This window comes from Myotis davidii, unplaced genomic scaffold (genome assembly GCF_000327345.1).
Source record: "Myotis davidii unplaced genomic scaffold, ASM32734v1 scaffold2314, whole genome shotgun sequence".
NCBI classification, from domain to species: Eukaryota; Metazoa; Chordata; class Mammalia; order Chiroptera; family Vespertilionidae; genus Myotis; species Myotis davidii.
The window spans coordinates 209,963-233,796 of NW_006285722.1; the positions used below are offsets into that span (position 1 = coordinate 209,963).

The 23,834-nt window shown below is 36.8% G+C and overlaps 1 protein-coding gene and 1 pseudogene across 3 annotated transcripts in view; both read right to left on the minus strand.

The window, feature by feature from the left end:
• Positions 1 to 188: 188 nt before the first annotated feature.
• TMEM39A (transmembrane protein 39A) overlaps positions 189 to 23,834 on the minus strand; it is a 33,843-nt gene continuing 10,197 nt past the window's right edge. For 2 of the 3 annotated variants that reach the window (XM_006756431.2, XM_015559267.1), the window contains exons 4-9: positions 15,610 to 15,693; positions 11,291 to 11,445; positions 6,242 to 6,590; positions 5,278 to 5,465; positions 3,260 to 3,380; positions 189 to 672 (exon numbers count right to left, since the gene is read on the minus strand). In XM_006756431.2, the coding sequence (XP_006756494.1) occupies positions 439 to 672; positions 3,260 to 3,380; positions 5,278 to 5,465; positions 6,242 to 6,590; positions 11,291 to 11,445; positions 15,610 to 15,693 (1,131 nt within the window). In that variant the 3' untranslated portion in view covers positions 189 to 438. The remainder of the gene's footprint in view (positions 673 to 3,259; positions 3,381 to 5,277; positions 5,466 to 6,241; positions 6,591 to 11,290; positions 11,446 to 15,609; positions 15,694 to 23,834) is intronic. The other variant, XM_006756432.2, reaches the window with a different exon arrangement.
• Positions 19,902 to 20,833, minus strand: LOC102752334 (annotated as a pseudogene).

The window sequence follows — 23,834 nt, forward strand, 5'->3', positions numbered from 1 at the left end:
TTCTATTAGCCAACTGAAGAAAGAATGGGTGTTGGCAGGCAACTCCACTGATCTCCCTTTCTGTAGCAATAAGGCCGACTGAGGACTAAAGATAACTAGAAGGATTGAAAGAAAAGTGAACACTGCAAAGTATGATGTCAAGAGATATATGACATGTGTTCATAAATGAATGAGTTATTCTGAAGCCATACAAACAAATCAATTTCTTTACTGGAGAGGCACACCTCTCGGATGTATATTATTCAAATGTACTAACACATGAAAGATCACATCACCTTGTTTATGGATACATTTAATATCCCTTACCCTTCCCACTTTCGAAACATAATAGTATACAAAATATAAAATATCTTAAATATTTATAAAAATCGCAAGAAAAAAAATAGAACGTATGAAAAATATTTTTATCTGAGTTCTCCCTCATTGTTGAGAGGCAGCTTAGTTTGCCTTCAGTTCATAACTGTTGAGTGGATAGGAGTATGCCCTGCCTAATACGATTCTGTCCCGGAGAAGCTTAAATAAAACATAGTAATTGCAGAAGAGGATGAGAGCCATGGAAAGCGTGTGGTTCCACTTCTCCGACCGCAGTAAGGAATAGAGCTGGTAGAAGACGACACTGCCCTCAATGAGGATAAGCAGATTCAACAGCCTTAATGGACGATGAAACAGGAACTGTAAGGAAATTTAAAAAGAAAATGTCATTTCATAGAGACAGGCTATAATTGTTCTCACTTTTCCTAAAATAATCTATTTATAGGTTCCTCTATGCCATAAAAATGGATCTGCTTACTAAGTGTCAACCAGGCTATTTCTTATGGTTAGAGACCCAAACCTTTTCGTTTTTGCTCAAAATTTATTGATGAAATAAATTTTATATTTCAATACCCCTGAGATACAAAGAGGGATTATACCTAAAAGAACTCTGCCTCTGAAGATTTTTCTTAGATTATATTTTAGGTATATATTTTGAGATAACCAAAAGTATATTTACCTAAGATAGGAGCTAGATAAAGGACCAAATGGGAAATATTTTAGACTTAGCAAGTCAAGAGGCAAAAACTGAGGATATTTGTAGGTACTTATATAACCATTTAAGACATAACCATTTAAAATTTAATGTGAGTTTGTGGGCTAGTCCAAGACAAACTAAAATATCAATACAATAATTTATTAATTTATCTTTAAGATTTTTTTACCCACCATGGTCACTGACTCAAATCCTCTACACCACTTATTTCTAGTGTTTTGTTTTGTTGTTTTTCTAGCTATCAAGAAGAATGCAGAAACACAGGACAATGAGGAAGAAAGAAAAAATTAGTCATAAATAAAGTTTGGCTAAAAACAGGGCTCAATGTTTTCACTTCAACCAAATTCTTCACTCTAAGAGACTAAATCCTGGTTTACTTATAAAAATGCATTAATGAATAGAAACACAGAAGTTACAGATAGCAAATTGCTATATGGTAGTATATCACATCTAAAAGAACTAATTTAGATCTCAAATCTGAGAATCAAGCCAAATTATCATGATAGCTCTAAAAGATAGCCAGCTTCTCAGGGTCCTTTGGAAGAAAGAAAATGTTTAACCTGGGTTTTTTACATGATATCCAGAAGTATCCTGTATAAAAATTGACTCAGAATTAATATTCTTAATGGACTCAGTCAATTTCAGATTGTATGGCAATTATAACAATTATAATTAAATGTGCTAGTAAGCTATAAACTGAATAAGTAAAAAAGGTGAGTACAGGCTTTAAATTCTAACAGCTATTTTAAATGAGTTTTCTCAAATGTCAGTGTGCCTGAGAATCATTTCCAAACATGTAAATGCTGCAAATTCCTGGGATCCTTCAGAGATTCTGACTCAGAAGGCTGAGGCTGCAGCCTCCGTCACTGGTTTTAAAGGGTGAGCCAGGTGACATATGCAAGTGGCCCACGGACCACTTTGAGAAGCACTGATTTACCTGTTTGGTCATGCACAATCAGTAATAAATTAACATTCCTAAAACTCCTTTGGATTCCATCCGATTCTCCAGCTGTCCAGTGCTAGCAAGGAAAATACTTACTTTTCAATCAGAAAATTCTAATACAACACCTGGTTATTGTAGGTTTCCAGGGGACAGCGAAGGCCAACAGAATTAATGGCCTCTGAGATTCAGCTGGCTGAATTAAATACTCTGCACAGAAACCAAAGGCTTATGCAATGTGACTTAAGTCCACTCCTCCATCATAAGGCAATCCCACAGGAAGCCAGAAAGAGATGCTTCTAGTCTCCTCACTCAAGGGTCTTTCACCTTCCGCATGCTCCTCCCAACCTCCACCCTGCCCCACCCTTCCTGGTATTTACAAACATCCTGCCCTGATTCAAGTCCACATATTTAATTGCAAGACCTTTAGTAGCAAACACCTGCAGAACTAGAAAGGTCATGTACCCTCACAAGGAGCATAGTAGGAAGGGAGAAAAGAATACAGGTATCTCAAAACAATGGTCTCCAATTATTTTTTAGAATATGATCTCCATTTAAAGGTAATGCACTGACTATGGGCATTTTTATTAAGAACGGTCCCTGCATGCACCTTCTTTCCCCATTCTCAATGGTCATCTGGCCATTCTCAGATAAGTAAACACTTCTGTCCCCTAGAGACAGAATTTCTGGAAAACTGAAAGATCAAGAACATAACCCAAGGCATAAATTCAAATGGAAGAGAAGCTGTGTTTAGTGGGTGTCTATTGCTTTTTCCTTTTTAACTTTTAAGCCTTTTTCCCTTTTAATATAGAAAAAAGTTAGGCTTCAGATCATGGCATCTGTCTGACTTTCCAAAGGGAAGTCAAGGTATTTTAAGGAGATGATACATATCACAGATACAAAAACAGAAAAACAAAACCCATCCCATTACATTACTATATTAAATATTGCTTAAGGATGCACAGATACAATATAATAAGGATACCATTAAATCAAACTATTACAAATAAAAATTATAAGATGAAAAGGGCAAGTCTTAAGTAACTGTCCACTCATATCAAGTAATACTACTAGACTCAACAAATTCGGATGTAACTAGGGAAACAAGTTGAAGCTGGGATAATGGTATTTGACCTTGAAGCTGCCTTTCAGAAGACAGTTCCAAAGGACAAGGGCCATTATTATAGAAGCAATAATTACCATGTACTAATTCCCTAGTATGTGCCACACACACACAGGCCTCCTAAACTTACCCCTAAGCTTATGTTTGAAAACAAATAAGCGGTACTTGCATAAAAGCGGGCATGGGATACATCGGAAGGCACTGCCACGTTGTAGGGCCCCATGGCTCTATATAAGCATCTGCTATGTCGCACCAGCACCCCTTGAGGCCATATTGTGTTTTCTGACCAACTAAGGGAGAAAGAAATGCAATGTTAGCATACTGGCAATTACAGATAAGGTAGTGTCTGGCAAGCCAGCTATACGTCTATGGAAGAAATTAAGTATTTCAGGCTTCATCTGCCTGAATTCTGAAAAAACAGTTTCCCATGGTCAAACTGGAAGGAGTTAAAAAGGATTTGTTATTATAACTTCATTGCTATACAGCAGAGAGAAGCTGCAAAGTGATACAGCTTGCTCAGTGGCAAAGGACTAAGAGGTTTAGGAGAACGAGCAAAAATAAATCTGTAAGTAAGGCATCTAAGAACCAGAAAATCAAATGTAAGCAAGTGGATTGTCATCTGAATCCCATGTGAGCAGAGTCTACTGGTGGAAATGCTAGAGGGAACAAACAAGACGAAAAAGTGGATGGCTATAACAGGAGTGGAGAAATTAACAGGCTGTCAAGTTAGCATGACATGTACTGCAGAATTATAAACCAAAGAGCTACATAGAAAATCAGTTTATTACATACTTGGAACACTTCACATAAGCAAGAAGCTAGATAGAAGAACACAGAGACACACAAGGTATAGACACAGACTTCTCTTGTTACTGCTTTCTTGGTTTATTTTTATAGAGGTTTCTCTAGGAAAAAGAAGTTATGGAAGAAGCTTCATTCTTCCCAGCACCAATGTAATGGAGTTGGGGTGGGGATGGGAATTTTCAGGTTAAGCTTTTTTAAAAAAACTAAGTTAATCCATGTCTTCCTGATTTTGGAAAAGTTAGTTTCCTAAGAGAAGAACTGGGACAGCATTTTAGATATGTTAAAAAAAATTCTAGCACCCTGAAGCTTTCCCAGTTCAGAAAATGTTCCGTCAGCCTTGCTCGCACTTACCAGCATTAAAGTGACGATACACCTCATGGCCATGTGCCATCAGGAGCCTGAAGATGTACAGTACTAGTACTGTGGATTGTATTTTCAATTTTTATTGAAATTTGTCCTTTGCCCACAGTCGGGTTTCTCTCAGCCTGGCCCAATCTCTTTCAGTTCCTGGGCTTGAAGGCCTGTGCTAATCTGTATCAGACATCAAGGCAGATAATTGAAGGGAGGACTGTGAAGGGGAGAGGGAAGGGAAGGTCACCTCAATCTGTCCCACTTAATTAGGGAAGAATTTCTAGGTGATGAAATTTGTGAAATGTTCAAATTATAAAAAGGGAGGAAGATGAAGATGGTCCAGATCTGAGAGAAAGGCATGATGAAGGCTCATTAGTGAGAGAACAAAGGGTTATAAAGTTAGCCATTTTGGGTCAGAGGAACCATGCAGAGAAATGACTGACAAGGGGACACCAAGGAAAGAATACTCAGAAAGAAATCAATTGGAGGCAGTTTTCATTAAATACTGGAAAAGTAGGGAAATATTCATTAGCAAGTTTGGAAAGAAAAAATTAATTAAAAGTACAGAAAAAACACAAACTTGCATTTATTAGAAAGAAAAGATGAGAGAAGGAAATTCCAGCTACCTAAGCATGAGATGATTAGCTAGCACCTGTTTAGCTGTGGCAATGAAGATGAAAAGATGCTCTTATAGTCTTTTAAAGAGAATTAAAAATATATCATGACTCTGAACTTGGGCAAAGGGTTAAGACTGAAAGAAAACTCCAAGATTATAGCTTGGGAAACAAATCAGACACTCTAGAGTGATTGGGCAGGTCAAAGGTAGGAGGCATTTAAGAAGGGACTAAGGATGGTGGTGGAAATGAGTTAATGTCCCCTGTGTTCAGTTTAGAGTGATGACAAGCATCCATGTAGACAAAAACTAAAAATTAAATGTTCAAAGCCAAGAACAAGAATGACATATAAAGCAAATAAACATGACCAGCAGCATGTAGAAAGGTGTTATATGATTTTACCCTCTGGCCTACTCACATGTGCTGTGGAGCATTGCTGTAGGACCCATGTTCAAGCTTCTGCCACTTGCCCAGATGAGCAGCTGATTTATGTAGCAAATCGCAGTATTTGGATGGCAGCAGCTGTGTGGTAAGCATGACAAAAGCATTGATCCATACCATAATGAGGTGCTCGCACGACCAGCGCATGTCATAGTACTGGGTACTCTGGAAGAGATTAGAAGAGAGAGAAATGACCCATGTACCAGTGAACAAGAAGGCAGAGATGGGTGTGTGTACATATGCCCTGCAGACAAATGCCACACTGAGTCACACATGCACTGGTTGTCTGCTGTCCGTGCAGAAAGTTCAAGAGCAGGCTCCTCCAAAATCCTTCAACCTGACTTTCTGACTGTGAGTTAGGGCTGGGAGGGAGAGGCAATTGCATCTTAAGTGCTTCCTTTCTAGAAGAAGTGAGAGCTCTCTGAGAATGACCACTCCGGCTGCAGATGTGCTTCTCAACAAGTGAAGGAAAGGCACTAAAATGTGCCAAAGGATTTTGGGCCCAGTGACATCCAGACCATTTTTCTTTTCTACTGAAGTAAATTGAAGTTTAGATAGAGGTTAGATTAAAATCAAAGAAACTCCTGATAACCATGTTAAGATCAATCACAGTAGGCTAAATTTTATTGAACCTTGGTCCTCTTTTAAACTACTACATACTAATACTATTATAAGTACAAGTTTTATTCTCCCGGGAAACTGAAAGGAAAAAAACTTTAAAAAAAGGAGGGGGGGAGAAAAAAAGAAGGGACCACCACGGGTGCATCACATATATGGAAATACCTATCCGCCAACCAGGAGCGGTATTAGTGCACTCCAGATGCAGCCGAACTCCACCATCCAGGCTGCCAAGGGGGAGACAGAGAAAAGGGGGATTAAATAAGAAATACCCAGATTATGTCATTCACACACAAATCGAGGAAGCACATAAAACCACTTACCTTCACAAAACATAGGGGGAGAAATGCAACATAGTAGGCACTGAAGAGGGAGTTGAAGAGAACTTCCTTGATTCTGTGGTTGAAATCTGCTTTCAGACATTCTACTTCATTGCGAATGAGGTCTGGAGATAAAGGGCAGCTGTGGGTGGGGATGGGTGTAGCATTATTAAATTGTTCTTTGAGAGACTCCAGCAACAAGGAGAGGAAGTCTTTGGATTTGGCCAAGCCACCCACAGTTGAGGCACTTTCCTCCACTGCCTGGTGCTGAACCACGTAGTTATAGTCTGTGAGAAGAAGATGAGCTCTACTATCTTGGTGGAAACAGCAGAGAGGAACATAAACACCAAACCTGCAGAAAAAGGTGAACATGAAAATGAGGCCACAGATGCCACCTCACGTAGATCACATATCTATGTTAGTAAAACAGTCAGGATCCACCAGAGTGAACATAATATATCGGGGATTTTGCTGATGAAAAATTCATTATTTGGGAAGCTCTTTAACTCATTTCTTCCCACAAAGGCAATATATTCATTGTAGATAAAACTACAGAAAATCAGAATGACAAAATACTAATCACCTAAAAATAACCATTTTTATAATTAGGTGCACAGACTTTATACTTTTTCCTATGTTTAGCATCATATAGTATGAACAGTTTTATATCCTGCTGTTTTAACTTTGGGTGTATTGAGCATTTTCTGTCATTAAGTACTTTTCTGTAACAATTTTTAAAGATACTATAGTATTTTCATATAGTTGTACTATAATTTACCCATTTCTCTCTTTCTGGAAACCTACACTGTTTCTTATTTCCCACTACCATAAATATCAATGGGATAAGCACTTTCCTATACAGATCTTTGTGTGCATCTGGTAATTTTCGAATACCTTGCCCTTCACATAGTTTTCTTTCCTAGTCAGGAATTCCCTGCCTCTCCACTACATCACCCACCCACTCCCAAAGGCACTCCTAATTCCCCTTGCCAGGTTATTTTTCTCCACAGAACTTACCACTCCATACATTTTACATGTTTATTATTTGGTGTGGTTTTTTTTTTCCTTTGGTCTATATTTCCTTCACTACAATGTAAACTCCATGGACCAGAGATTTTAGTCTGCTTAATCCACTGCTATATCCTTGATGCCTAGAGTTGTGGCTGAACCATACTAGGCACTCAGTAACTATTTGATAAAATAATTTTAAAATTCCACAAGTATGATAAATTTCTACAAGCAGAATTACTTGGTTACAAGAACTGAATCTTTTTCATAACTTCTTAGTTATTCCAAACTTTGGTTCCTTAAAATTTTTTTAAAATACTTCCCTAAGTCCTTATTAAGTAACTAGAGGCCTGGTGCATGGAATTCATGCACAGGTAGGGTCCCTAGGCCTGGCCAGCGATCAGGGCCAATCAGGTTCCCCACCTCCGAGCTGAGTTGTTCTAATTACCTAAACAGACAGCCAGTCAATCCTACATGTGCCTAATACCAGCTAAGATCAGGAAAGCCTCCTGACTTCCAGCTGACCCCAGCACATGCAGAGTAAATACATATTGTAGCATGCTACCTTGGTTTTGTGGTTTGTTACAGCATTATGTGGCAATAGACAACTGATACAGGATAGAAAGAAAGTGGAAATTTAGCATCAAAGGCTTAGACCAGGGAGCACTCTGTAAGATAAAGGAAATTATTCATTAAAGAACATTTAGAGGGTTAATAAAATGATTCAACTTCCATTTTGAAAATCATTCTAGCTACAATGAAAAATGGAGTAGAGGAGGGGAAAATGGGTTATCAGAAGACTAGGTGGAAGTTTAGCATGTAATAGCAGAGATTAACAACAGGGGACAGATTCAAGATAAATATACGCGCTAAAACTGTAAGTCTTTGGACTAACTTATCGTAAACTGAGAAGCGATTTGAGAATCACATTTATTTTTTTTTAGAGGCAGAAAATAATCCCTTTCTTTTTTAACCTATAAATAAACAATAAAGATGTAGTTAATGCCACTGTCTAGTATTTTAAATTTCTCATAATTTTTAAACTGAAGTTAGATAAAAGTTATACAACTTTTGAAAAGTAAAGAAGGTAAATATATTTCAACCTAAAATTTGTTTAAATTACAAGACTATTTCATTGTTTTACAGGGGTGTGGAGAGCTTTCAAGAATAAGGGAGCTTCTTTATATACCTAAATTGAAATGAAAAGGCATGCTAGCCATTTTGATAATGGTAATCCTATTAAACCTGAACAAAATATTCCTTGATATACTCAAAATTATCCTTTCAAATCAGATAAAATTAACCTTCTAACCCAGCGGTTCTCAACCTGTGGGTCGCAACCCCTTTGGTGGTCAAAGGACCCTTTCACAGGGGTCGCCTAAGACCATCCTGCATATCAGATATTTACATTACGATTCATAACAGTAGCAACATTACAGTTATGAAGTAGCAACGGAAATAATTTTATGGTTGGGTCACAACATGAGGAACTATATTTAAAGGGCCAGAAGGTTGAGAACCACTGTTCTAACCGATTCAACCAGCTGTTGTTAGTAAATACAATAATTATCTGTTTTCAAATCAAAGCACCTACAATGTTAATCTAGACATATAGAAACAGATTTATAATTGTTTACACAATATAATTAGACCTACCCACAGTACAATCAATACAAAGCCCCTTCTTGCCATCCTTGCCCGCACAATCTGATTATGCCTTGATTTTATACTATGTGATTACCCATATAAATTCATGCTTACACTTAAGACCCATAAATGGTATAAAGCAATGATTATTAAACTTGAACAAGTATCAGAATAATCTGGAGGTCATGTTAAAAGACAAATAGCTTGGCCCCACTTTCTAGAACAGTGGTTCTCAACCTTCCTAATGCCGCAACCCTTTAATACAGTTCCTTATGTTGTGGTGACCCCCAACCATAAAATTATTTTCGTTGCTACTTCATAACTATAATTTTGCTACTGTTATGAATCGTAATGTAAATATCTGATATGCAGGATGTATTTTCATTGTTACAAATTGAACATAATTAAAGCATAGTGATTAATCACAAAAACAATATGTAATTATATATGGTCTTAGGCGACCCCTGTGAAAGGGTTGTTTGACCCCCAAAGGGGTCGCGACCCACAGGTTGAGAACCACTGTTCTAGAGTTTCTGTTTCAGTAGATTTGGGGTAGATTCCGAGAATTTCTATTTCTAGCAAACTTCCAGGAGATGTTGATGTTGCTGTTCTAGGAACCACAGTTTGAACTACTGAATACAGAGAATGTAATGGTTAACAAGGGCTCTGGAATAAAAAAGACCTGAGACTTTCTCACTGTCTGACCAGGAGTAAGTTTTTAAATCTCTTAATCTGTCTATACCTTTGGCAAAGACTACTAATTGTCTGCCAACAGCTACTGTTCTCCCATTCTTTATAGCAACAGAATTTTTAGTTGAGATACACCTGACTTACTAAAGATAGCAGGAGCCTTAGACACCATGGAGCTGCCACGGCTATCCAAGATCACTTACACACATACTGTACGGGAGAGAGGAACACATTTCTAACCTTTTTAAGCTAGTGATATTTTGAATCTGTTACAGCAGACTTAATACACTACCTCCTGAGTTACTGTGATGTTTCCATGAGGTGATGTTTATAAACACTTACCCTAGCATTTAGCATATAAAAAGAGCTCAATAAATGTTTGCTATCTATTAATATCCAATGAAGAAAGTATTAGCTACTATTATGCAAAGTAGTTAGTTTAATAAGTATAAGATGATACCATTATACACCCTTCATAAAGGCAAAAATTTAAAAAAACAGAAAACATCAATGTTGACAAAAATGTGGAGCAACCATAACTCTTACTAGTAAAAATTGGTAGGAGGATAAAATGATACAACTTCTTTGGGAAAAGGTCTGGTAGGTTCTTACAAAACTTAATATAATCTTATATTATGGCCTAGCAATGCCACACCTAGAAATTTCTCCCAAGAGAATGAAAATATATCTTTAGAAAAAAGACTTGTATAAGAATGTGCATAACAGTTTTATGTTTAATAAGAGTCCCAAACTGGAAACAACCTAGGCATACAAAAATAGGAAAATAAACAAACTGTGGTATATTCACACAATGAAATATTACTGACACATAAAATCACATGGATGAATCTGAAAAACAATATGCTGAGTAAAAGATACCTTACACAAAAGTGTACATACTGTATGATTCCTTTTATATGAAATTCAGAACAGGCAAACTAATCTATAGTAGAAATAAATCAAAACAATGAATGCCTCTGAGAACCAGGGGGTAGGGGATGATTGAAAGGGGGAATAAAGGAACCTTCAGAGTAATGATGTTCTATATTGGGATAGTAGTTTGAATTACACAGGTACTTATTTATTTATTTATTTATTTATTTATTTAAACCGGTTAGGGCTACACAGGTATTTATTAAAGCTCATAAATGTACATAAGATTTGTGAATTTTATTGTATATGAATTCTACTTAAAAAAAAAAAGACTGTAACCAAATATCAAACTCTAGTTATTGATATACATATGCTGACATTTTGTTTTATAATAAGATGTTGGTCAAAAAAAGTACATAAGTTTATAGGGCTTCAATATGGCATACATTGCAACATGAACCCCAAGTTCAAAGTAATTTGACCAAAATGGTAAGACTGCTTTAGCCAGTTTATTCAACTAACATTAGTCATCACTATGCCAATACAGCCAGTACTTTACTTGGTGAACAGAGTAAATTAAAACATATTCTCTATTGGTCGGAGAGCTATACTCCTCAGGCTTCCTGGGGCAGTCCTAGTTTATATCTAACTGTATCCCAGTTTAGAAAATAAATTATAAGGTCACCTTACTCACTGATTTTTCCAGTATTTCCTGGTTTATATTTGAAGAATTTCATTTTTCTCTTTTATACTCTCTTTATATACTATCATCTCCATGACCCAAACCATTTCTTAAAAGACTTACTAATAAAATGGAAAAACCGGAGTACTCACGGGTAGCCAAGGAAAAGGAGATTGAGGACTGAATGGCTTCGGAAGAGATTGACGAGCGTCCAACAAAGCACCCATCCACACAAAGTGAGCAGCACCAAGCGAGCTGATATCAGAACCATGTAGTGAATCATAGATGCTGCACCCGCCTTAGTGGCCTACAAGTTTGGAAGCACCAAAAGGAACATTTTATAAATCACCTTATACAAAAACAATGTGACTCAAATAAGAACTTGGTAGATTTAGTGGAAGTTAAACTGTGCAAAAGAGAGAGAGAGAGAGAGAGAGAGAGAGAGAGAGAGAAAGGAAGAGAAGGAGAGAGAGAGAGAGAGAGAGAGAGAGAGAAAGGAAGAGAAAAGAAGAAAAACTGTCCCACCCCACCTATCTTCCTCATTCTTGAAGATTAAGACATCTCCAGGCAGTTAACTGTTCCCATAGTGCCTCATAGAGACCTTCTTTAAGTTCTTATGATATTATCTAATTTATTTACATTGGGATTTCCCAAAGTATGGTCCATGAACTATATTCATCAGAATCACTTGGGTTGCTTACTGAACATGCTAATTCCTATTGACTTCCCTCATCAGATATAGGGACCAAAACCACAAGTCAAGGAACCTGTATTTTAATAACCCACCAAGGGACTTCTACATACATAAAGATATTAATTTATCTGACTCCAGACTAGATTATAATGACCTCAACAGTAGTAAGTTTCCATTTTTCTTTGACTCCTTCCCCCATTCTGTTTCCTAAATAATGTTTAATAAATTACTGAAGCTTCAAAAAATATCTTCTTTGACAAATTCCTATATAAACAAAAGTTTCTTTTCTGACTTTTGTAAACATGGAAATACGGCATAATCACCTTATATCACAGCTGTTCAAACATTTTTCTTTAATCCCAAATCTTTAAAGCTGATTAACTATAATAAGAAACATATTAGTCTAAACATGAAGCTCTGCAATGCCATTTTCTTTCAAAGTGAACTAGGAAGAAGAGAATGAGCAAAATGCAGGAGAAAATGGTCGATTCCTATAACCTCTAAAACAGCAGAATCAAAACCCAGAAATGGGGGAAAAATTTATCTGGATTCAGTAACACATGGGAGGGGATAAGGAGCTTTTCAGATTTCTATTACATACCCATTTCTTATTTTACCCAACATACTACATAGCATATGTAATATATATGCAATATATACTATTTACATAGTTCCTTACAAATGCAAAGAAACAGTTGAATTAATACCATAATGAACTGCTCACATCTCAAAATGTAAGAAAGTCTCCAGCTGTTCTCAGCCAGAGCAGGGTAAATAGCTGTATGTAACTCCTCTGATACACCTCATGCCAACGTACCCCATGTTTCAAAGCCTAGGGAAGATATTTAAGCCACTGGAATTACTCCGCTGCCTCCTTTCTCAAAAGTTTACAATTAAAAATAAAAAGGCTCCTCTGCCCTATGTCACCAGAACAGCAGAGCTCAGATATAATTTTTGCCTATTTCAGATATACCAGGTCCTGGGACACAGTGGTAACCAAGACCTCTGCATGAGGCTGATCAACCAAAATAGACACGTATTAAACTCACATTTACAGAAGTAATTATTTTTACAGTTGTAACAAGTAGTGCTATAGGAAAAGAGTAGGCTGCTGTGGAGAACAAATAACAGGAGACCCTAACCTAGGGAAGGCTACCTGAGGAAGTGACATTTCAGCTGAGATCTAAAGAATAAGCAAGAATTAGTCAAGTAAGAAGTAGAAAATATTCCTTACACTAGGTTAAGTTAGAAATACAGGACTTAAAACTATATACAGATAATGCCCCAAATAGCCGCACAATATACAGAATATATTTATATGTATATTCTCTATATGCATATAAAAATTAGAAGGAAATATATCAAAATGTGGTTCTCTTAATAATGGCATTGTAATCGTTTTAAATGTTTTGCTTAATATTTTAGTGTTTTCCAAGTTTTCTTCAATAAAATGTACTATTCTTCTATGCAGAAAAACAACTTTTTAAAAAGAGAGTTGCTCAGGTTGGTGAAAGTACAGTAAATAATTTGATCTTGTGGAGCAAGCAGAGAAGTAGGGTGGGCGTGGAGGTGAATGAACAGTCTATCTAGTTGGAGAGGTATTCCTCCCAGAACAGTGTTTAGCTTTCTGAATTAATTACCTCCAGCCTCTCCTTAAAAATGATTGGTCTTTCTCAGAGTAGGGGTCCTTTCTGTGATATAAGCAAAACAAAAGGCAAACATATTTTAATAGAAGGAAGGAAAGATGATTTAAGAGGGGTATTATCCATCAAATTTAAGTATTTTAGAAAGAGAATCACTATATAGCTCTTAAACTTCTGAATAGATAAAATATTCAATTCACATTGCTCAAAATACAAATTGTTTAACAGTGTTTGTAGTGAAGTTTCCCTCCTACTGGTCTTGTCTCTCAGTCACCAAGTAGGCAGGCCATTATTAGTTATATGTCCTTCTAGAGATAGTTTACTCATATATAAGGCAATATATATTCCTTTCACCTGTCTTATGTACTTTGCTTTTTTCACTTAGTATCGTATGGGTCAGTAAGTGAAGACATTTTCATCATTTTAATAGCTGCATGTTATTTATTCCATTATGTTGATATACCATAATTATTTAATATTCCCTTTCTAATGGACACTAAGGTACAGATTTAAATCTGACGAGAAATCTGCTTAAAATTAGCTTAAATATTTTGTTCTCAGTAAGAATTACAGGTTCTTTAACAAACAGCTAATGCACTCTCCAGCTAAACTTATGCAAAAGCTGTTAAAACTATTGTGAAGCAATTAGCAAAAGAAAAAATAGAGTATTTCAGAGTACTTCAAGTTATAATTTTTGTAGCTCCAAGGTAGATCCCCAGTTAGGAAGGGTTTACACACTAACTGGACATACTAATTTGACATACACAAGTACCATTTTTAAGTAACCGAGGAGATGAAACAAAATCACTCCCTGTCTTTTTTAATAGATGTAATCATAAATCTCCACTGAGTTCCTCTAAGAAAAGAACATAGTTTCTCAACATATCCAAAAGTAAACATCTATTTTCATAACCTAAATAAAGAACTTGGAAGAAAAGGTTATAAACTGCCTTTCCCACTGTGAAAAATAGATGATCCTACTACCAATTTTTTCAGTCTAATTTAAATGATTTTCACATGATTTAATATCTACAATTACTCTTGTGTTTGTAGAAATAAGGTTCCTGAAAATTAGCGCTTATAGACACAAAAACTTCCCATGCAGAAAAAGTTGCCTTGGTTATCTGTGATTATAGTAACTATTCAAAATTTCACACTGAATTATGAACTCCAAGATTAAAATTATTAGCCTCTTTAACTAAGTTAATTTTTTTTTGGTAATCATTTACAGGGCACAAGATAAAAAAATCTTAAGAAAACACATTTATCCCCTTCCCCCACTGGGGTTTACAAATACATAAAAAATTATAAAATGGCCAATTCTATTAACAATTTTTAATTTTTAAAAAGATCACATTAATAATGTCCCAATTCTTTCCTCCACTGACCACTAAACTTAGATTCTACTCTTCAAGATTACTCTTATGCCAACTGGATGTTATTTTAAAATTCCAAATTTTAATTAACTGAAACAAATGCTTCTGGCTAGCAACTCTACAAATGGCATAGACATAATTTCAAGTGAATGTTACTTGAAACAATGTTTTAGATACAACTGTTTATTTACATAAAACTTCATATCAATAGTTATCTAAAATTCATCCAATTTTACTGTAACTATTAAAATTAGAAAGACTATAGCCCTGACCGGTTTGGCTCACTGGATAGAGCATCGGCCTGGGGACTGAAGGGTCCCAGGTTCGATTCCGGTCAAGGCATGTACCTTAGTTGCAGGCACATCCCCGGTGAAGGGTGTGCAGGAGGCAGCTGATCGATGCTTCTCTCTCATCGATGTTTCTACCTCTCTATCCCTCTCCCTTCCTCTCTGTAAAAAGTCAGTAAAATATATTTTTTAAAAAAATTAGACTGTATTGTACTGAAGAATTTGGAAGCTAGAAATGAACTCCTACTGGACAAATGAGATTTCTAACAGTTCTTTTGAGTTATATCACACTTGACTTTTAAATATATTATAGGAAAAACTTTTAAAAAGAACCAACACAATTCACATGGGAGTAAAATAAATTTATAATTATATTTAAATTATACTTGGACATTTCATGTTTTCGATCTGAACCCATTCTAGTAACTAACTCTAGCTATAAGTGATAGAATATAGTGAATGAACTGTTACCTCTGAGATGAGGGCCCATACCAGCCTCCTTGCAAGCATCACTGTGATGAATGCTGCCAAGTGGTAATCAATGAGATGAAAATTCTATAAGAGAAACAAATAACTTCATCAGAAAGAAATACCTGTATCCTTGGAATTGTCATATGAAGAGGTTTGTCTCCTCAAAAGATCTTCCTTACATCACCTTACACTTACAGACCACAGGAATTTGAGAGAGCATGAAGAGACTAGCTATCTTCTTCTTTCTATGACAAGATGCTTTAACTTTTCAAACACTATTTAAACTATCTCGAATGTATTCCTCTCCTTTCTTGAAAGTTTATTGTATTAAAAGAGAAAGATTACAGTTTTGGGTTAACAAGTGATAACCTGCAGAATTATGGCAAGAATAATTTATCTAAAATGCCGTATTTATGAGTGACAAATTTAATGAATCAGAATTACCAATCTTTTGGGGTTACTGCTGTTGGTCTCTTTCGATCTAAGAGCTTATGTTGATCTAATTGAGCATCTACCTAAACTCCCTACTCACTGGTACATCAATTACATTCATTAGTTTTTCTTACTTTGATTTAGAAACGTTTTATATTTGATTTCTTCTTCCTATAAAACGATAGCATTACCTAGATCAGTGATGGCAAACCTTTTGAGCTCGGCATGTCAGCATTTTGAAAAATCCTAACTTAACTCTGGTGCCGTGTCACATATAGAAATTTTTTGATATTTGCAACCATAGTAAAACAAAGATTTATATTTTTGATATTTATTTTATATATTTAAATGCCATTTAACAAAGAAAAATCAACCAAAAAAATGAGTTCACATGCGTGTCATAGGTTCGCCATCACTGACCTAGATGCTATACATGATTCCTTCTAGTTCTAAGTCTATAAACATCACTGTAATAATAAACAAAATGAAAAGTCAGTAGCAACAAACAGAATTTTCATTTTGATAGTCAAAGTCTGTAGGTTTCCACAGTTCTTCTTCCAGAAGGAAAAGTTCAATTTCTCAATTAATTCTTTCAATAAATATGTACTGGGCACCCACAATGTGCTAAGTACTCTTCTTGAAACTGAGGATAGTGCTGAAGATTGACAGACAAGGTTCCTGCTTTCCTGGATCCTACTTTTTACTGTGATGTGAGAGGGCAAGGGGATAGCAGATTACTAGGTGTCTCTTATGCCATCACAGAATTTAACTGGCCACTGACTCTTAGCTAACTAAAGGTTCATTTCCCAGTATCCCTTGAAAACCCACTTGTTGCTAAGGGATGTGACGGAAAATAATGTGTACTGCTTCCCGGCTGTGCTCTTAAAGAAAGCTGTGTCTTTTTCCTTTCCTCCTTCCTGCTGGCCAGATGTGATGACAGAGTTGGAACAGCTACCTTGGATTATGTTTGGAAGAAGCATGTTGGGGGTGGCAGAACAAAAGAAACAAAGAATTGTCACACTGGCCTTATGTCACCTACCTAATTTTTATTTATTAGAGAATTAAGCTTCTATTCTGTTTTAGCCAGCATGATACTGCAGCTAAACCCATATATTTAATAAATTTATTTAAGGGGGAAGGGCAATGACAATAAACAAGCTAAGAAGCAAAATCATTTCAAATAGTTACAAATGCTGGTAAGAAATAAAAGTGATAAATGATGATTGGTGACAGGGGAGTTGGGAGATGGGTGAAAAAGGTGAAGCGATTAAGAAGTACAAACTGGCCCTGACCAGTGCTGCTCAGTGGTTAGAATGTCCGCTCACCAAAGGGTCGCAGGTCAATTACTAGTTAAGGGCACTAACTGGATTACAGGTTTGATCTCCAGCCCCTGTTGGGGCACATGCAGGAGAAAATCAATCGATGTCTCTCTCTCACATTGAAGTTTCTCTCTCTCTTCTTCCCTCCCTCCCTTACACTCTCTCTAAAAATCAATGGAAAAAATATCCTCAGATGAGGATAAACAAATACACAAAAAAAGTACAAATTGGTAGTCACAAAATAATCATGGGGATGTAAAGCAGAGCTCAGGGAATATACTCAATAATACTGTAATAACTATGTATGGCCCCAGGTGGATCCTTGAAATATCCAGGGACCACTCTGTAAAGTATATGATTATCTAACCACCATACCGTACACCTGAAACCAATACAAAATAATATTAAAGGTAAACTGTACTTAAAAAAAATTAAAATTAAAAAATATAATGACTGGGAAGGGAGGTACAGAGCCAATTTAAATTGGTGGTTGAGGAGAATAACTCTGAGAAGGTTGCATTTTGGGCTGAGAGCTAAATGACAAAAGAGCACCAGCTCATTTCAGCCTTCTTGCTGATTTCAAGCACACCAGGCATATATTTTCCTCCCATAAGGCCTTTGTGATTACTTTTTTCTTTAAAATGTATCCCAAATCTGTCCACTCCATCTCCACTGCTACTGACCCTCTTTTCAATCCATATTCATTTCTCTCCTGAATCTCTGCCCCCAGATCTTGTCATTGCTGGTGCTCTAGTATTACCTTTAATAAAAGTTTGTACTGGTTTCAGGTGTACAGTATAGTGGTTAGATAATCATATACTTTACAATAAAGTGGTCCCTGGATATTTCAAGGATCCCATGGGACCGTACATAATTGTTACAATATAATTGACTATATGCCCTGTGCTCTACTTTATATCCCCATGATTATTTTGTCTACCAATTTGTACTTTTTTTTGTTGTTTGCTTTTTGTTAATCCTTATTTTTTCCCCTAATGGGAAGTCATAGAAGTGTTTAGGCCCTCGCCGTTTTGGCTCAGTGGATACAGCGTCAGCCTATGGACTAAAGGGTCCCGGGTTTGATTCCGGTCAAGGGCACATGCTCAGGTTGTGAGCTCAATCCCCAGTAGTGGGTGTGCAGGAGGCAGCCAATCAATGATTCTCTCTCATCATTGATGTTTCCATTTCTCTCTCCCTCACCCTTCCTCTCTGAAATCAATAAAAATTAAAAAAAGAAATGTTCTGGCAAAGAGTGCCATCATTCTATTTGTATTTTAAAATGCCCACACTGATTGCTCTGTGGTGAATATATTATAGTGGGGCAAAATCAATTAAGAAGCTATTGCTTTTGATTCAGGTGAAAAATGATTATGGGTTGAAGAGGGTCAGTAGCAATGGAGATGGAGTGGACAGATCTGGGATATATTTTAAAGGCAGAGCAGCCAGGATGTCAAGAGAGTGGCTTACTGTACATTCTTCAGATCATCTCTTTTTCCTTCTTAGTATTTTAGATACTAACAATATTTATCCTCCCTTAGTTGTTTGTTTGTTTGTTTGAACATAGAAAACCTAGATTTATTTGTTAAACTATTACAAAGACAAAACAATTATCATGTGGAGTACTTTGAAGACTTCATCCCAATTTCATGTGTTCTGCTACAGAAACTGAATGAAGAGGCTAAAAATTAAAGGATATAACATAACCTAAGAAGCTATAATAGAACAGACTGGTGAAACATGGTGAAAGGAGCAAAAGCTAGTCAGAAGAAAGACTTGTGTTAGTATGCGTGGCTGGGATGTTTCCAAAAAGGCTCCCTAGAGATGCCTGAATGAATTAATCTGGGTCCCAGTAGTAAAAAGATCCTTACCCCTGTGGAGAATGAGCAGAGGCCAGATTCATATGAGATCTTTGTCTTTTTTTTTTTTTAATATATTTTATTGATTTTTTACAGAGAGGAAGGGAGAGAGATAGAGAGTTAGAAACATCGATGAGAGAGAAACATCGATCAGCTGCCTCCTGCACATCTCCCACTGGGGATGTGCCTGCAACCCAGGTACATGCCCTTGACCGGAATCGAACCTGGGACCTTTCAGTCCACAGGCCGACGCTCTATCCACTGAGCCAAACCGGTTTCGGCCTTTGTCCTTTTTTTAAGGGTAAGGGTATCCTTAGGCCCTAAAGGGTCTATCTTCGATTCAGCCTCTCTTCCATCCCGTATATCAACACCTAAGTGCCCGTGCATTTTCACCGCATACCCCTGCTAGGTTACAGAAGATACATACACTGAAGGCAGGAATTATAGGCCTACTCAGAAGGTACCTAGACACAGAAAATTTTGGGATAAAAGATAAACTACAAATACCCTCTTGGTTAAGTAAATTCACCTTGGTTAATAAAGGTCATGGTTTCTTCTGCTGGTGACTTGTTGTCTCATACAGTCTATCTCAAGAAAGAACTGGTTCAGGAAGTTTCGGAGAAGGAAAAATATTTCCATCAACACCCACCCCACAGAGGAAAAGGCACCAAGTTCTCTCCTACACTTATGAGAATACCAAAGCAACATGAAATCATTTTCAGTGATCAGCATTTGCATCCTCACACTGTCCAGCAACATGGGTGTGGTATCTACCTCCATCCCAACTTCATAATCTCTTACTGAATCTTCTGTCTGGACTCCAGCCATGTTATACTGGCTGCTCACAGACTGAGAGAGCATTCCTTCTAATCTCTCCAATGTGGCCTGGCCTTCGGCTGTGAAGTGGGATAATCCTTCTTCACAGGTGTAAAATGTAGGGATGTCCCCCTGCCCTTGCTCATATGCTTCCACATCATATTCTTCTCCATCATAATCATCTGAATCTTCATCCTCGGGATCTGGATGCAAAGCCTGGCATTCACACATTGCAGTGAACATTGGCTCAAATGCTGATTTATCTCTAGGCACAAATCTAAATTCAGCAATAGGTTCAACATCATCATCACTGTCTTCCTCTTCTTCATCAGTAACAGATTCTTTTGATTCTTCTTCAAATTTGGCATTCACCATAACATATAAATGCTCTCATGGATAGGCATTTAGGTCCCTGAACATTGCATGCAAACTAATGGTGGGGTATTCCAGTGAGAGCCCCAATCCAGAGCCATCTAACCAAGACAAGTGGCTCTCAGCGATATAAAGTGCTAAGTGCCGGCGCCCAAGCCCTTCCCGTTCAGCACCTCGTTGGTATCTGGTATCAGCGGACCTGGGTGGCGGGAAACTTTTGAGGAAACTCACTGCTTTGTGAGGGCCAAGATGCAGACCGAGAGGGAGCTGAAGCACAGCAATACCCAGCTCACCGCAGCCCACTCTGGAAGCAATCTATCCTCCCTTAGTTTTGATATCCTTCCTTGCTCACCCCACTCCTCCAAAATAATGCAAGCAAATTTACTAGACTCCCTAGCTAATGTCTGGGGGTCCATTTATGCAACACTAGTGCATCTAAGACATTTTTTAATATAAAAAGATTTAAGTGCCTAATATATCTTTTTTTTCAGACCTTTACTTTTATTTTTAAAACTTTTTAAAATGGAAAATTCAAACACACATAAAGAAAAACAGTAACTACTTTGCAGCCATAATCCAACCCAACCACCAACATTCATGGCCAATCAACATGCATGGCCAATCCTGCCTCATCACACCCCCGCCTTCACCCTCCATCCTACACTCAACAGATGATTCTATTTTTCCAACTATATTATTTTTTAAGTAAATCTCAGACATTATGTCTGTGAACATTTCATTTGTGCTTCTCAGACAAAGCCCTGTGTGGACTTGTTTCAGCTCAACAAGGTAAAGGCGGACGAGCGTCCCCCATGGAGTCCTCGTTCTGACAGGAGGACGGGGTCTTTGCCTTGAGGCGCAAACTTATGGTTAAAATGTGTCCTATGAAATTCTTCATTCAGCGAGTGGATTGGGCTCTTACTTGGCAGATCTTTAAAGCCTTACCTTGTGAAATATTAAACAGTGAAGAATTGGTTTTTTTGTTTTTTGTTTTTTTATTTTAAATTCTTTATTAGTTAAGGTATTAAAAAATTATAACTCTTAGAGGAAAACAAAGATGGAAATCTTTGTGACCTTGAATTAGTTTTTTTAGACATGATACCAAAAGTACAAAGAAAAACGTGTTAGATCTAGACTCTGAGGACTCTGGTCAAAGACTCAGGTTTCTCTTTGGCGAGATGACTTGCGTGGTGGTGGCATATTCTTCCATTCAAAGGCCCATAATGGCTGATAGTCTCTCCTTATGTTGCTGGCAGTCACTGGTCACTGCCAACATCCATTAGCTCATCAGATGTTGTAAAATGGTGCCTCCTTCCTTTTTTATTATCTGGAATATTTTATAAAAGAGGCCCAGTAGTACAGTTTATATCAGAAAGGTACAATAAATAATGCTAGATTCTTTCCCTTTACTCAACTGTCTTCAAAATAATGAGCTGGTTCCCTAGCACCTTCTAACAGTGAAGAATTGGTTTTTTTGTTTTTTGTTTTTTTATTTTAAATTCTTTATTAGTTAAGGTATTACAAATGTGTCCTCATACCCCCCATTAAACCCCCATCCCCCCCCATGCTTATATGCATGCATACAAGTCCTTTGGTTGATCTCTTCCCCCTTGCCTCATGGGCCAAAAAATCGTCTTATATGCCGGCAAATACGGTAGTTTGATTCCTACAAAAGTCTTAATGTAAGGGAAACAGTTAATACAAGCATCTTATAAAAGGTGCTAATTGGAACACTAAGAAAGTGGTTGACAGATTTTTTAAAAAAATATATTTATTGATTTGAGAGAGAGGAAAGGTGCAGGGAGAGAAACATGAATTTGTTGTTCCACTTATTGGTGCATTTATTGGTTGATTCTTCTATGTGCCCTGACCAGGCATCAAATCCATAACCTTGGCATATCAGGACAACGCTCTAACCAAATGAGCTACCTGGCCAGGGTCAATTTTTTTTTTAATTCTTTATTAGTTAAGGTGGTATTACAATGTCCTCATCCCCCCCATTAAACCCCCATCCTCCCCCCCCCCCCCTCATGCTCTCATCCCCCTGTTGTCCATGTCCATTGGTTTGAGTGCCTAATATATCTTAATGTTAAGCAAATTTTGTTATATTCTAAATTGCTAAAAATGCATCTGCTTATGATTAACTTTCTGTAAACCAAAATATCTGATTAATCAGAGTCTTCCACTCCTAACTATTCTGAATAATTTACTATACTACTTATTATTTTTATGTTTCTTGGGGTTAGGACTCATTTAGTTTCTTGATAGCTAGAATGATACTTTACATATTTAGGTGTTCACAGTTTCTTTTTGATAATTACTAAGATCTTGAAATGGAAAAAGAGAAACCTAATATATGTGACAAATTTCTCAGTGTGGCATGCATAATAGAAGAAAACTTAAAGGAGACATACCACTAGTTGAGGTATAAGTCCTTTCTAGAAATCCCTGTCAGCTGCCACATTCTATGCTTGCACACCTTCAGTGATGGGTAGTAACTAGGTCTCTGACAGCACATTTATCTTTGAACAGTTCACTGATTCAGGACCCTTTCAGTTTAATGGGATAAAATCTTACTTGCTATTACACATATGTTACTCAGCTCCACAACTAAATTTTGAACTTTGTGGGAGAAGGATCACATGTGGCTGATAAGAGAACCAGACCACACAATAACCTGTTTAAGTGTGCCTTCCTCTCTACAGCAGAGACTGGAAAGCTAAAAACATTTTCAGACTTTCTTTGCAGCTGAATTTCTAGATCTGATTTCGTTTCTGCAAACAAGTATTACATAAAACTTAAATTCAGAACTGAGTAAAGTGGGGAGATGGACAAGTAAAGGTCACTCTTTACGTCAGAGCAAAGAAAGCATAATTCTGGAATCAGCAGCATAGTAACAGCTTCCTGATTGACAAGAACACTAGTTCCCTTTGTTTTAAGGCAACATTTGTAAGAGACTTGGCTGGGAGAAAAGCTCTTTTATTAGCCTGAAAATTCAACAAGTGAGAAGTTTCTATATAATGTCAAAGTAGAAATTGTATAATGTACTTATAGAGTAAATATAGAATAAATACAGGAAGTTAAACATAGTAGATAGGTTTGGATTTGAGTACTCACTGTGTCAGTATGTGATTCTGAGCCAGTTTCAAAATTTCTAGGTCTCCTATAACTCATTTATAAAATGAGAGTCATACAGTAATACCTACCTATTTATTCAAAGAGTAAATGAGATAATACTTGCAAAGAACATAGTAAATATTTTAATAAGTGTTTGCTAATATTACTGTTAGGATAGTGAGGTGTTTATAGAGCTATATAACGAGAAGAAACCTTAAAGATCATCTAATCCAAACTCTTCATTTTATAACACCACGGTCAAAGAAAGATAGATGAAATATAGTTTCTACATTCAATAAACTCAAATGCAGGT